Source organism: Neofelis nebulosa, chromosome 5 (assembly GCF_028018385.1).
Source record: "Neofelis nebulosa isolate mNeoNeb1 chromosome 5, mNeoNeb1.pri, whole genome shotgun sequence".
Taxonomy (NCBI): Eukaryota; Metazoa; Chordata; class Mammalia; order Carnivora; family Felidae; genus Neofelis; species Neofelis nebulosa.
The window spans coordinates 20,838,963-20,854,253 of record NC_080786.1 but is presented as its reverse complement, the minus strand read 5'-3'; the positions used below and the strand labels follow the sequence as shown (position 1 = coordinate 20,854,253).

At 38.4% G+C, this 15,291-nt stretch overlaps 1 protein-coding gene across 4 annotated transcripts in view; it reads right to left on the bottom strand.

Moving 5' to 3' along the window:
* Positions 1 to 1,948: 1,948 nt before the first annotated feature.
* Positions 1,949 to 15,291, bottom strand: part of ZNF385D (zinc finger protein 385D) — a 900,615-nt gene continuing 887,272 nt past the window's right edge. For all 4 annotated transcript variants that reach the window (XM_058729761.1, XM_058729763.1, XM_058729764.1 and 1 more), the window contains 3 exons: positions 8,241 to 8,419; positions 7,081 to 7,182; positions 1,949 to 5,049 (listed from right to left, as the gene is read on the bottom strand). In XM_058729761.1, coding sequence (XP_058585744.1) covers positions 4,816 to 5,049; positions 7,081 to 7,182; positions 8,241 to 8,419 — 515 coding nt within the window. In that variant the 3' untranslated portion in view covers positions 1,949 to 4,815. The remainder of the gene's footprint in view (positions 5,050 to 7,080; positions 7,183 to 8,240; positions 8,420 to 15,291) is intronic.

The window sequence follows — 15,291 nt, the reverse complement described above, 5'->3', positions numbered from 1 at the left end:
AGGCCACCTAAGAATGATATATCAACATATCGACATATCTTTCTCTGGAAGCCCTGATGCTACTCTCAGAACCAGTGAGTAGACAATGAAGACTTGCCATATAAATGATCCATTTCACTTCCTGGTAATAGCCTTTGTCATTGTTATAAAGCATGCCATAGAAAGACCAGAAGAGATGCTCTAGAAATAAATCTACACTTCTGGTGAAAACCAACAGAAATCAACATGTAAGACATTCACTGTCAGGACCCAGTTCAAATAATTCTTGCTGTAACAATGTTGAGAGCATCACTGATATCCTTTGACTGTGGAAGAAGTGGTCTTACTAGGTGTCCATTAGCTAAGACACATGCAAACACAGGAAAGAATTAGTGATGGAGACCATTACTGCTGAAGAGAGAAAGCACAACAAAAGGCATAAGGATGAGGCATTTAAATATCTGTTGCTCCCTTCCACACGTGCACTGCCAACGTTCTATTGCTTTTATTGGGGTTTGTCTTGTTCAAATTTTATCATGCTCTAGATTGAGTAGATGCAGTACATCCTTTATGACTTTGTTATATGTCCAGTGTGAATTAGCAACTCCTCTGATAATTGTTGAAATCTACATTCTGATTGATTAGATGAATGCCGTATAGTGTCGTATATTCAGGATGGAGAGGAATACAGAACACATTTCTGGACACGTGCAAATATGTGAGTAGCTGAATGGGTTACTACAAGAAAGCAATTTTATTTTCGAAAGGATGAGAGAAGTGGTTTTTTAATGCCGAAATAGAAAACCAGCTCAGCCATATTACTGATGAAGAAATTAAGGGCAAAGCATTAGTCAACTATCTAATTATGATCCTGCTGATCAGAGACAAAGTCTACAATAGACTGACTTCTTTCAGCTCATTGTTTTCCCTACTAGTTTATGATGCTTTCCTGTATACAAAGAACTATTAACATAATGCTATCCATGAGAATGCACAGGAAGGTAGTGCTCTATATTAATTCATATTTGAAGGAAGAGGTCTCTACACCACTTGAATCATTTAGCTCTGTGATCTGATTTCTTCAAGAAAGTCGAAAATTAAATGGGTGTGGGGGCAAAGATATTAAGTTACAATTTAATTATAAGTGAAATTTAATGCCATGTGTCCTATGTATTTGTTCTGTGCCTTACAAACTTATATGGGTACATAAAACTTTAACTTTGGATAAACCTTGAATAATCCTATTTTAAGAAACTTTGTTGTCTTTCAGTTTTTTGTTTTATGATTTCCTGCTCTTTTAATTTCCAAATGAGCATGAACGCTCTCTTGGTTACATAGTTCTTTGGCAGCAAAATATGTAGCACCTTTCAAGAACCCAAATTAGATCTCTGATGATAACAGCAGTGAATTATCGCAGTGGATGAAGGGAGGCCTAATGGTACCTAAAGACTGCAGTCTTTACAGATGAGGCAGTGATGCCAAAAGCCAACCATGTTTGCTCACGTGAATAGAACACTTCAAAGATTAAGACCGGTGACAGGAACAATTTGTTACATGTAATCACCTGTTTTCTCAAAAGAGAAATACAGTACCTCCCCAACGACTGTTTCCCATTTGTCTGGATGATCTGGATGAGGTGTGGCAGTGCTTTGTCCAGAGGCATTTGGTTCTTGCAATGCATTTATATCTGTTTCAAATGAAATCGGAGATGCTTCCTCTATCACTTCCTCGCCACGGGTGTGAGGCATGGGAAGGGATATATAACCATAAAGTCAGACCACCCCTGGGGATTTTCAGAGCACCAATGCTGACCAATCTGAATTATTGATCTTTATTCATGAAAAAGGTTCCCTACGGGAAAGGATATAGCTTTATAGCAGTCTGAACTGTAATAGATGTTGATCTGGTGTTGATAAATATGTGGAGTGGGGGGAAACAATTCACAGAAAATCCACTGTAAGTTCTATAGTTAGGCTTCATCCTTTATTAGGTAGTGAGTAAAAGACAACTGATGATTACAACTCCAATTTAAGAGACCATTTAAACAAAAATGGTTCCATAGCGAAGTGAGGCAGAAGGGAGTTAGGTATTTCTGAGTTTTCTCATATGGCTGATGGAGAAAATATGGCTGATTTGTTTGCTCCCAGCAAATCATTAAAGTTAGTAACACCTTGTGATCCAGGACTCTTTGCATCCCACAGGCCCTGACTTCTAGTGGACTGGCTTGTTCACTTTGGTGAAAATGGGGAAAGAATAGCAAAAGCACAGAGTAGTGAGATTGCATCAGTTAACATCAGGTTCTCCAATAGAAAGAGGTTTTCTCAGGGGTAAAGGTTGTTGGATAAGGATTCAGGCTAACTTATAGCGAAAGATAAAAATATTTGACAAAGCAGAAAAAGGCAACTTAAGTTCAAATCGGTCAGAAGCTGGTCACACGAGATATAGACAGAGCCCCAAACAACAAACTCATGAGCAACTTTCCATCTGACTGAACTAGTAGGGTCTGTGAGTGAAAAAAGCAAACACTTGCTAACACCAGATTGTAGAGGTATTGGTAAATGTAAAATCACCAGATACTCTAAAAAAACAAATTTTAATACTAACCAACATGTTTAACCAGATGTGCATGGTTTGAAATTCTTTTTACCAAGGACTAATGAAATACTTTTTTGTCTTGTCTGTCTGCCCTCCTCCCTTTTTTTCCTTCCTTCCTTCCTACCTTCCTTTCTTCCTTCTACCCTTACTTTTTTTTTTTTTTTGTTTAACAAAAGATATATAAAGCCAACTGCTTTAAAGATACGTTTATATGACAAATGTCTATAGCTAGATAGATGGTGGAGAAGAACTCCAAAGACCACGTTCAATGTTGAGCACCAAGCACGCTATGGGTGTTTCTTAAATATAAAATGACAAATGCTAAATACCTATCTCTCAAATGGTTTCATCTTGAATCTTTATACCTCTCAAAAAGTTACTACAGTTTAGATAAGAGCAGTTTTAGGAAGGCCATATCCAGCCCTTCCCTATATTTTAAATAGTCTTTACAAAACCTTTTCAAAAATATTTTTTTTCTCTAAACCTAAATCATGTAGGGTTGATTTGTACATGTTTTATCATTGTTCTAAGTTTGAGTATCCTTGTTGTTATTAATGCAACAGAGTGGCTGCATCAAACCCCATCATAGTGATAGGTATATGTTAGCTTTCTATGGGAAAAAGCAAATAGCCTTTATCACAAATTAAAGGCACAGCTATTTTTATGCCATTCGTTACCAACTTAATGATAACATGTAACATGGGATGGTTATATAATTATTTTATATAGATTTTCTTTTTATAAGTTATTCTCTTAATCTTTCTAACATATATACAATATACATATATTTATATATACCCCTGATAAATCTTGTTTTAAAGGTAAAACATCAACTCCTTTCAGCCTTACGGTGAACACAGAAGGCTGCCAGATTTCACAACTCCACTAGAGAAATGATGGTCAAGTGCGTCCTACCAGATTTTTTTCCAACACTATATCCTTGGTCTGCAATCAACTCAGAGTCATTTTTCTTGTTTTACTAACACTTAAATATATATTAATTGTTTATATCATGTCAGTAGGAAATCTAAAAAACAAGAAAAAGCCCACAACAATAGCTAACATCTATCATCATATTCAAAGCAGAAACCTTTGCCTAAGACACAGCCTTACTGGTATGATATAAAGGGGATATATTGCAGAGATGCAATATTCTCTGTGTTTTTTTGTTTTTGTTTCTTGTTTTGGATATACACTAACATGAAAAACCTTTACTTTGCATTATCATCTTAGGTCGTGACCGTTCCTTATCCATGAAACAAAACACTTGTACTGATTTCTTTCGAAACACCCATGATGCACGGGTTTACCTGTTTTCAGATATAGTTTCCTTACAAAGCCTTCCCGATTTCCAGCAATACTGCCTCAGGGTGGGAAAATGAGTACTTTGTAAGAAACTACCTTTATTAATGTCTCCCCTATCTCGATGCTTAGCCCTGCTCTCTTGTCCTCAACTTAAAGTCTTACAAGCTGGACAGGAGGGGGAGAATGTGGACCAGGAACACCTCTACAAACCCTCTGGTGTTTGTTTATCGTTTGACTGTTTACTGGCATGAAATAGTTGTTCATTCTACCTTTTGCGACTCTTTAAAACCTAGTGGCATAGATTGAGACACAGCACTATTGTTTTACAAGACATCTACTGTATCTACTTTTGTTGGGATAAATACCCAGTAATTGCTGTCATAGCAAGAGGACCAGCACGGGTACTACTATTCACAGTGTTGCTTTTGTGTGTGTGTGTGTGTGTGTGTGTGTGTGTGTGTGTGTGTGTTTTATGTTTTTTTGTTTTGTTTTGTTTTTCTTCTTTTCATATTATCTTAATCTACAGAGTAAATTATTATATATATACACTGGAACCAGTTAATGCCCTTACAATGTATAGTTGTTTCATAAAGCAGGAAAGACAATGCAGAGGGAAATAGGTGCCCAAAAGCACAGTCACAAAGGCTTCAGAAGTTCTAGATACCACTACAAGTCAATGCTGGAGATCACTTCTAAAACAATCAATGTTCAAGAGGAATGCTTTAATTTGGAGAAAATACCACCCCTCCCCTCCCCCCCAAACCTCCCTCCTTTTTTTTTTTTTAATTTTTTTAAATAATCTTTTCAATTCACTATCAAAAGTCCTGGCTCTTCGGATATACTTTAAACTATAAATAAACACTGCATAGTTCTCTTTTGTTTTGTTTGTTTTGTCTTTTGAAAAATTATTGCAGTACAAGTACTCCCATTTGGAATTCAGTAAGGAGCAAACAGCACAGGAGTGTGGGCGGTCCGAATAGGTCCAGGAGCTGGCCGCAGGAGTGCTGGAGGGAGCGCCGAGGTCTGGAACAGTGTTGCCGCTGGGGCAGTTCGGAGACTGAAGGGGGCGTTCACTGCCACGGCAGCAGCGGCCGCTGCAGCTGCCAATGGGTTTGGTAGAATTCGCGGAGCCAATGGCTTTGAAGGTTCTTTTGAAAATACTAATTTTACCTGCAAGGGAGAGAAGAAAAAAAAAAAAAAAGAGGGCAGAAGGACAAGAGTTTGGGCATCTACACTCAGAATCCAAAATGATGGGCAGCTTTTAAAATGTAGCAGTTGGGGCGCCTGGGTGGCTCCTTCCTTTAAACATCCGACTCTTGGTTTCAGTTCAGGTCATGATCGTCTCAGGTTGGTCCAGGCCCTGCATCAGGCTCTGCACTGAGGCGTGAAGCCTGTTTGGGATTCTCTCTCTCCCTCTCTCTCTCTCTCTCTCTTTGCTCCTCCCCTGCTTGTTCTCTCTGCCTCTCTAAATAAATAAATAAAGCAGTAAAGAAGTACAAAGATGAAATCACACTTGTGAATGATCAATAAAAATAATGGGAAGTGTAAACATCTTTTCTTTGATAGAGTTGGAAGATCACTGAAGATGGCCAGTCTAGGACGTTGAAAAATCCCCAGAAAAGTACTCAGCAACCTTACTTTATTTTTCTCAATAAAGTAGGAAACTATTCATGTTGAGAAAAAAACAGGGAGTTTTTTACTCTTTACACACACACATTAACTGTCATGGGAAGATATTTTTAAAGGGAGATTTATTAATGCTGTCAGCTACTAGGAGCATATCCTAGTGAACAAACTGAGTTGCACAGCAAGGTGTGAGGTATTAATAAAGAGAAATAAAAATAACAAAATTCCACTTGCAACGAAGAAGAAAAGACCACTTACTTCCCCCTAAATCTGACATTCCGGCTTCCTCTCTGGGCACATGGTAACCACATGCTCTCAACTCTACTCTCCAAAACCAGTTCATTCTTTGGCTAGTAGCATTAGCAAGATGGCTGCTCGCACAGAAAGAATGTTCCCATTTATGGAAACAGTAACACAGAGCTACCACTGAGGTTTTGCAGGGTGACGTTAATACAATTTGACTTCCCTGTTTACTTAACAACCATTCACTTGATTGTTGAAACTTGTGTCTATGCTGGTCAGAAATAGCACTCAAAGTTATGACTAGTGGTGCTGAAACCTCAGCTCTGCATAGAATTCACAGCTTTTCAATGCAGCTAAAATTGCTTCTGTACAAAAGAGTAAAGTGACTTCATTTGCATAAAAATGGGTGATGCTACTAAATTAATTGGGTCAACTCCTACTGAGGTTTCATAATAGATGATTGCAGTTTTCCTTTAACTATATTTTCACAGGCCAGCAGCACACAATAGCACCAATTATTAATAAGATCTATTTTGAAGAAAACAGATCTCAAAGTGCATAATTCAGCACATACTATATAGATCAGTTGTTCTTAACTCTTCATTGAGCCCTGGGTATCCCTGAGAAATCTGTGGTCAATTCGACAAAGAAAAAAAAAAAAAAAAGAAGCACATGGTCATAAATATTAGCTTGAAATTATCACGAGGTTTCACAGATTTCCCCTAAGTTCCTACAAAAATGCCAGGCCGGGACATTAATACTAGTGTGTTCACTAATCTAAATGGCATATTTGGGGTAATGGGAAGGGGGCATCTCCCAGAAAGTGTTCTCCCAGGCCTTAGATACTGTCCTTGGTTTGATAATTCAATAAAATAAGCCATGCCTTTCAGACTTTGTTATTCAAAATCCAAAACTGTTGAGGGCATCATCAACACCAATGTTTTGTCCCTTGGAGAAATTTTTCACTGACCTTCCCTGAAATTATGAAGTAACGGCAGGGCCAGATTTCATGTGATTTCATGTGATGACTTACCTGACTGCAACGATTGGGTTTATTCCCTTCCCCATGCTTCTGTCATTAACCAGAGCCCAACTCCAAAAGATAAAGGTGCTGGACTGTGGCCAAAAGTGGCAAACCACAGAAGCAACTCATGAAACAAGTAATTCTATTGGTGGAGCGGGGTCTGGACTCTCTAATCAGCTGTTTGTCATTACTCAGGTACCTTCCATTTATTTCATACAGTAACTGACCAAGAAAAAAAAAAGATCAAGTTCAGCAGACTGTCGGACATTCAAGATCACTATCATTTGAGAAGCAACAAAGACACTCACCCCCAGTGGATGTGCTGCCTTCTGCAGTTTGTTGTAAGGACTGTATTTAGGTTTCGGGGGCTTCCCAGCAGCTCTGTCTTTGTGCCTTCTACTGCTAATGTGCTATTAAAAGCAATTAAAAATGACAGCTTTAAAAAAATCATCCCCAAACCCCCCTTATAAATACTGTTTTAACCTGAAGAAGGGTAGTAGTTACTTCACAGAAGTTGCAGAAACACCAAAATAAAAAAGCATGCACTTTTGTCCTTGGATCCTGATGGCTTGAGGATATATATTTTTATGCTACCCATTTTAGTATATTTTTTAACGGATAGAAGGCTCTTCTTTTTCCCAGCTTTTCTCTGTATCACTGCACAGATCTCCTTTTTTGAAAGTTTACAAAGGAAAGGAATGTCTAAAGGAATTTTATGTGCAAATAAACAAAGATGCCCAGGCAGGCATGAATTTATTTCCATACTAATATTTATCCTCACATTTGTACAGCCAAATGTCAATCCCCTAAATTCTAAAGATAAATAACTAAGGTGCATAAAATGAGTCCAATTTTGTACATATGCATATAAAACACAACACAATACGAGGGCCGGCCCTTCCACTGTACAGCTGATCTCTTTGGAAGGCTATTCACAGAAAAAGTGAATGCAACAGGATTAGTAATCTCTTTAGCAGATCACTGCAGGGTTTAGAAATACAGTACAACACCATGTAATAAAGTACATAAAATAAAAGAACAGTATAAAATTAGTTGTAGCATGTAAATGTCTAAACAAGTAAAAAGGGAACATTGCAATTTGACCTTTAAAGAAAATCAACACTGTTGACGGGGAAACCTGGTAGAGAAAAGATCTCATACCCCTTTTTTCTCCCACTCTTCAGATATAAGAATAGTACAAACTCACTTCAGACAATTACTGAAAGGCCTTAGAAAACATTACATCTTAGTATTCCCCCTGGCAACTGACATAAGCATTACTAAATAAGGGCAATGAATACAAGACAAGTGGATGGATGGATGGATGGATGGATGGACAGATGGGTGGATGGATGGATGGATGGATGGGAGAGGAAAATAGGAAAGAAAGGGAATAAAGGAATCACACATATTCTGCCCATAAGGGTGTCCCCTATCTGTTTTCGTTTCTAGAATATGCGCTGTCTACCTGTTTAAGTTGTGTTTCCGAGTTGACGTGCACATCACAGATTTCACAGTGAAACGTTTTGTTTTGCAGACCTGTGTTTCCCTTATTAACTGGTCCTTTGCCTTTCACGCCTGCCCTAGGAAAGGCTTTGATAGTCCCACTTCCATTCCGGGCTTCTAGCATGGTTTTGTGCTTAGTACCTGCCAGAAATATTTAGAAAAAAAGGAAGAAAAACATAGAAAAAATTCTTAGCTAGTAGATGCCTTTAAGAAATGATTCAATAACAAAATATGGTATCTAGTTTTAGAGCAGTTCCTCCAAGGGTTATGATTGAAATACGCTTAACTTAGAAGACAATGTTGTCTGACCACCTTACACAACATCACTTAATTACTCATGTTTTTATAGCGTACCACATAACAAACCAGCACCATTAATACAGCACCTGCACGGGAGAGTCCTGAGATGAAACTAAATGGGTGTGACTTTGTTTCATTTCCTCTTGATGCTAATAAGACATAAATGATAGCTGATGAGGAAGAGTGATTTAGTTGCTAAAGGTATAGTTGGAGGTGATTTGTAACAAATGTAATCAGTTTAAGCATGGTGTGTTTACAGAAGTGGCACTAATTAAATACCCATGTTCTAAACAGAATGCAAACAAGCTTTCCTGGTCATGTGTCTAGGTTCAGTAAAAAAAAGAGTAATAGTATAAAGATCTTAATGACAGGGGGCCCTGTTAGGAGAGTAAAGCCCACACTGATTGGTTATGTAATTTCAAATGTATAAACAAATGACCAGGATGATGAGGGGTGAGAGGGTATGCAGCTACACTCTAAGTAAATACTTCATTTTAGTAAACCAATAACATCTTTGGACTCTCACACATAAGTAGTGTAACTCCAGTTCTCAATACTTTTTTTTCAATTACTAGAGTTGATGCATGGGAGTTTTCCCTCAAAACTTTGTTCGCAATTTTCTTTTCCTTAGTGTTGATAAATATTCTTTATTTTTCTCACTTAGTCATATGGTGTTGCTATGAAATTTTCTCTGTTAATCATTTATGTCCTTTTTGCCATTCTGGTTTTCTAAATCCATTTTCAGTGGTTTCTCTTTTCCTAATTGTATCTATTAGATCTGTTAATAGATTTATTGGATTTAATATTTATTAGATTTATTTGTTAGATTGGTATCAGCTCTGTAAGGATAAAAAATAAGATTCTTAACTTCTGATTTCTGAGCCAGCCTCCCAGAACCATTGAATATTAATGAAGAAAACACACTGAGGGCCACACGAGGTCAGTGCCAATCACCATTGTCTTAAATAAGAGGCAGTGAAATACACGAAACAGGTTTACAGTCACATTTCTCTTTCAAAACGATTACAACTTTACTGAACCCAATAGAAACAAACGTATATTTCTACAAAATAGATTCCCCACTTTGAATGTCATATTCTTATCCAAAGCTGTGAAAATGTTCATATCCCAACATATTAAGGAAAGGGAAAAAGGTCAACACCTCGTAAGTAGACTGGAGGACTTGAAATATGGGCCACAGCACTGCTCTGTGGTTCTGGTGGGAGGCCTCCCTGCAGTCCGCTTTCACTTATCCCCCTTGCAAAATAGATACAAACACTTTCTACTCTGAAGTTGGTGTAAGCCAGTGTGGAGCAAAACAATGTTCTAGGGAGTATATATATATATATATATATACACACACACACACACACACACACACACATACACACATATGTATATGTGTATACATATATATATGTATATATGTAATTTGTGTCACTGTGTGTATGTGTCCAGACAGTTGTCCAACCTTTTTTATCTAAACAGGTGGTTATATCAAAATATTTTTCCATGCAGCTTCTTCAATCAGACTGAGAAGGATTCCTGGGCTGGTTTGGCTTATCAATGTCTAAGAAGTAGTCAGTTGGAGACTGAATGTTACTCTGACTTTTTGGAGGGACTCTTGATTCACCCTGGTTAACATCTTTTGTAATTGAGAGTCTTACCGTTACCCTAGAAGATTCTCAATAGGAGTGCCAGATAATCTTTGGACCTTGATAACAAGGCCATGGACACTGACCACAGCTGACTGGCTTAAATGAACTTTCACTTGAAATATGAAATGAGAGATGCCTTAATGAAACAAGTCTTTACCTATTCTCTTCCTGAACACAGAGGCATGGCTTAGACATGGGCTTCTTAAAGGAAACCCTGGGTTTTGCTCATACTGTATTCTCAGTGCCTGACACATAGTAGAGAATCAGTGAAGACTAGGTCAAGTATTAGATATTTTAAAGACCAATGAACAAATATCTGTAAAGAGCATTGTGAGCTCAGACTCCGGCATGGTATGAGTCAGAGTTTGCTTCCATTAGCTGTGTGGTTTACATGTCTTTGTGCCTCAGTGTCCTCAGCTGTGAAAAAAGAAATTATCTGCTCTACTGAAGTGCTGCATTAAATGCATTTATTGTTTTAAGGATTACTTTTGGCATTTCCATGTGTTCTACACATTTTAGTCTATCCTCTTTCTTAATGGTGTTGGTTTTATTTAGGCGAAAATTTAGAAATCTCTAAGCACTTTAAAATTTAGTGAAGTCTATCCTTTGATAACTGCCTTTTATGCATATTAAAATTTAGTGAGGGGTAGCATAAGCTCTGTCTAGGGATAAAAAAGCTTGAATGAGCTTAGTGAATATTATCAAATGTTACCACTTCAAGTGATTACCAGAAAAATTTGCCCAAATTAGTAATGAGCATTAACTATAAAACATTTAAAAGGTTTGGATTTTTTATTATATAGAGAAAACCATCAAAATTACCTAAGGAAAGCATTACCTAGTGGAATGTTTTGGGGAGATTTCTTTGAAGACAAAGACAAAACATATTTTTTTGTATTATCTGTGTCTATAACAAACAACTAAAAGGGGACTTTCGGATCTTTTGAGAAGAGTAGGTCCCCTTAAGTTGTTTTAAATATTCTTAGACTGGTTGTGAATCCTGCTTGTAAGCTTAGGAGAACTACTTCTCTTCTCAAATTCCAAAACAAACAAACAAACAAACAAACAAACAAACAAAACATGCAAAGCCAGAATGCCCGTATTCGAATCCTGCATTCCAATATTATGGAATATAAACCAATTAACTGCAACTTTAGTGAAAAATAAAAAGAGAAAGCAAGTGAAATAACACAAGTGATCCCCAGATAATGCTAGAAGCAACTGTGGTCATACTAATAATCGTGCCGTGATAACTCATCCTTACAAGATGCCATATGGCCTCTTAGCCCTAAGATGGAGAGAGAGAGGGAGAGAGAGAGGGGGAGAGAGAAGAAGAAGAAGAAGAAGAAGAAGAAGAAGAAGAAGAAGAAGAAGAAGAAGAAGAAGAAGAAGGAGGAAAAGGGGGAGGAGGAGGTAGGAAGGAAGAGAGGAAGAAAGGGAGGGAGGGAGGAAGGAGAGGAAGAAAAGAAAGGAAAGAAAGAAAGAGAAAAGAAAAGAAAAGAAAAGAAAAGAAAAGAAAGGAAAGGAAAGGAAAGGAAAGGAAGAAAGGAAGGAAGAAAGGAAGAAAGGAAGAAAGGAGAAAGGGAAGGGGTAGGTTCAAAGAGAACAAATGACTTGCCCAGGTTCACATAGAAATGTTATTTACAGATCTGAGGTAAAAATAGTCTGATCACTTCTAGCTCATTCCATTGCAATATACAAGAGGCAGTGTTTGATGGAAGCTATAGCATCAAAATCTGTTTATGATTAAGAATGTGTTTTTGAGATTAAAAGGAAAACCATAAATGCAGAACTCTACATTCACAGCTATAGGCCTTATTTCATGCATATGTGTTTCTAAAAGGGAAAAAAGGGGGAAAACTACTTAGAATTACAATTTAGATGCAGAAGACACATCTCCCCACCCTGCAGCCTGGTTGCTTTTGATCAAAATTGGCTTTCAAACCTGGCTCCCTGAAAAACAGCCCAATCTCAACGGTGGTTTCCTCATCTGTGGCTCTAAAAGAAAGCAGGGAATTCTTTTAAAGTGATATTGGTGGCGTTGGGTGGGTAGGGGTGAGTGTGGGGGCAGTGGGGCACTAAGGCAGTGACTGTGGTCTGTTCCAGATGCAGGTAATACAGGGGTCCATTAAAGAGAATTAGAAAACAATAATTAAATGGACTACAAAGACAGTCTGCTTTCCACTAGGGCCATGAACTGGCAACTCTAACAACGTCCATGATAAAGGACTTCTTCCTAGAAAACATTTTGTTGACCTATATTCTACACCATTGGTGTGTTTACTGTTGAGATTTAGCATGTATTAAATTAGCCCATTGTGTTACTTACCCTATACTAAGCATCATGCTACATGGAACTTGGTCTGTAGACCTCTCTATTACACAGCGGGCCGCGCACACACAGGAACTCAGCTACGGGCTCTTGTTTTGTTAGCGAGTCCATAACAGTTCACAATCATTCAAGCTCACGAAGGCTGCAGTTCATGCCTTCAACCCCTGCGGCCCCCTGTATTTTTATAGATGAACGACGACACCACCATGATTGTAAAAATGAAGCGACAGAATTTGGGTTGCTTCAATTCTGTCATTTTATGTGACTGCTGGAAGTTTTTATGTTTAAAGCAGCGAAACACAGTGTGAGCCGTGGGGTGTCATGGTTTTGTCTGGCGAGCGTCAGTTGCCCACGTTGGTAACTGCCTAGTGACGGGCACTGTACTGGCTGCCTTCCTGCCCTGTTACCTTTTCTCGCTTCCTAACCTGTTCCCTTGGCCTCTCCTGAAAACTATCTGCTCTCAAATCCTGGTCTCCGAGTCTGCTTCTAACGGAACCCAAACTAAAACACACACTAACCCTATGATGGATCCTACAACAACTACTCCTTTTCCTGAAAGGAGAGTGATCATACGGGTAAGCCCGTCTCCTTCTATCTCCCCACCCCCCATGGGTTTCCCCACATGGGGTCCTAAGGGAAAGATGCTGGAACCAGTGGATAAGGGGCAGTTGTATGAATATGGGAAGGACTGCATTCATCATCTACATTTAGAGAATGTCCTGGACGCAGGGAGCCTCTCGACACCGCTTCCGTTACAAATAAGAGAGCTGAATCTGGAGATCAAAAATGGCGCACAAAGGGGGTTAGACACATCTACTTGTCCACCTGCTTTCCTTTGCCGTCTCCAGTTCTGGAACAGCTGGCTCGTGCACGTCTAGTGTGAGGCCTCCAAGAAGGGCCTGGACCTGAGAGAAAGATCTCTGAGGTAGGAAGGGAAATGCAGGGCTAGAGAAACCTAAGCTTAGGGGGAATGGGGATAGTCTCCTGAGTAGGACAAAGGGTTGGAGGGGACATCCCTATAAAGGGACTCATAGTAGAGGTGACAACCACATTTACTACCTTAAGCTCTGCCTGCACAACACTTGTGAGGATTTTGTGTTTGCTTTTTTTTTCTTTTCCCCAATACTATAGCTTCTAGGCTTGGATACATAATAAATCAGAATCCCTAGATATAAGAAATATACATATATATATATATAATGACATGGGTGAGTATGTATTTAAAGCTCATGGGCTATTTCTGACAACACAAAGCAGAGATGAGCATCATAGAATTGGAATATGAAAAGTGCTGACCTGGTATGATATCATGAAATAACTAATTACTCTTTGCTTCTTAATCAGATGTTTCTGATAAGAATTCAAGAAGGATGCCCAAATTCTTGATAAATTATCACCAGCCTCAAAGGGTATGGTTTTGTTTATCTGTCAGAGTTGATCCCCCCCGCCAAATGAATGTGTTTCTCTGCCACTATGCAGAAGGATCAAGAATTCTTGAGAAATAACTGGACCTCCAACGATGTTTTCACTCTCCCAACTACCCTGCATCCCTGAATAATGTATTTGCATGAGTAAAACTCAAGACACGTCTGCATGGTATATAGATTCTGACTTGGGGCCAGATCTTTTTCTGTGTTCTCAGGCCCTGAACCCATGAACTCCCGGACGACAACTAATGTTGCGCACAGGAGGAAGACACGGACTGAAGGAATTGCTCTCCACCTGCAATTACTCCCTCAGAACACTGAAGTCAATACTTGGATATTACTGTGCAGCACAGTGGCCAATGACAGTGAACATATAGCTGCAACATTAACTTACGGTATCATTTACACATGATTCTGTTTTTACTGTAATTGCTGACAGGGTCCCGGCAACGAACACAGTCTTTGAGAGAAAATCTAATCTTGGGCCAAAGGGCTGGCTTAAATCTTAGGCAGGATATATATACAATTATCTATATCTATATATCTATATATGATATCATCTAGATTTTATTGATAGATATAAAGATAGAGCTATACTCTCCCTGTATGTATTTATCTAGATAGATAGGTTTTGGTATGATATAATATCTATACATTATCTTTCTATGGATATAATACAGAACAGATGGATGGAATTGAAATATACTGGGGAAACATTTCATCCTTGTTATGATATGTTCAAGTTTAGTGTTTAAGTTGGAGAGACCTAAGTTTACGTCATGGCTTAGTCGCTTAATTGGTCATGTGCCTCACCTGAGCTTCAGTCAAATAGCAAGAATAGTATGTTTAGGTTGTCACAAAGAGTAAATAAAATATCACATGTGGGGAACATACCTCAATGGTTGCCCATAATAAATGGTTTATGGTAAAGTGTCCAGGTGATACAGATTTAGCCCAAATAGTATTATTTGCCATTAAGACCATAACAGCGAGGTTTCACCTAAAATCACATGGAGTTATGGAACCAAATTTTGTAACCACCGACAAAAACTTCAGCAAACTTCATTTAGAAGCATATGTGTGGGAGTGTATAGCAATTTAGAAATCAAGTAAATGCAAATCTTAGACTTTAGAATATTTTACTTTATCTCCTAATGTTTAATAACACACACACACACATTCATAAACACAAACACATACACATCGAGGCACAGGAGCCCTGGAAGTCCTCTCTTGCTCCCATGTAAATGACACTTTGCATGTCATTTTTATTTTGTAACAGTTAATGAATTCCAT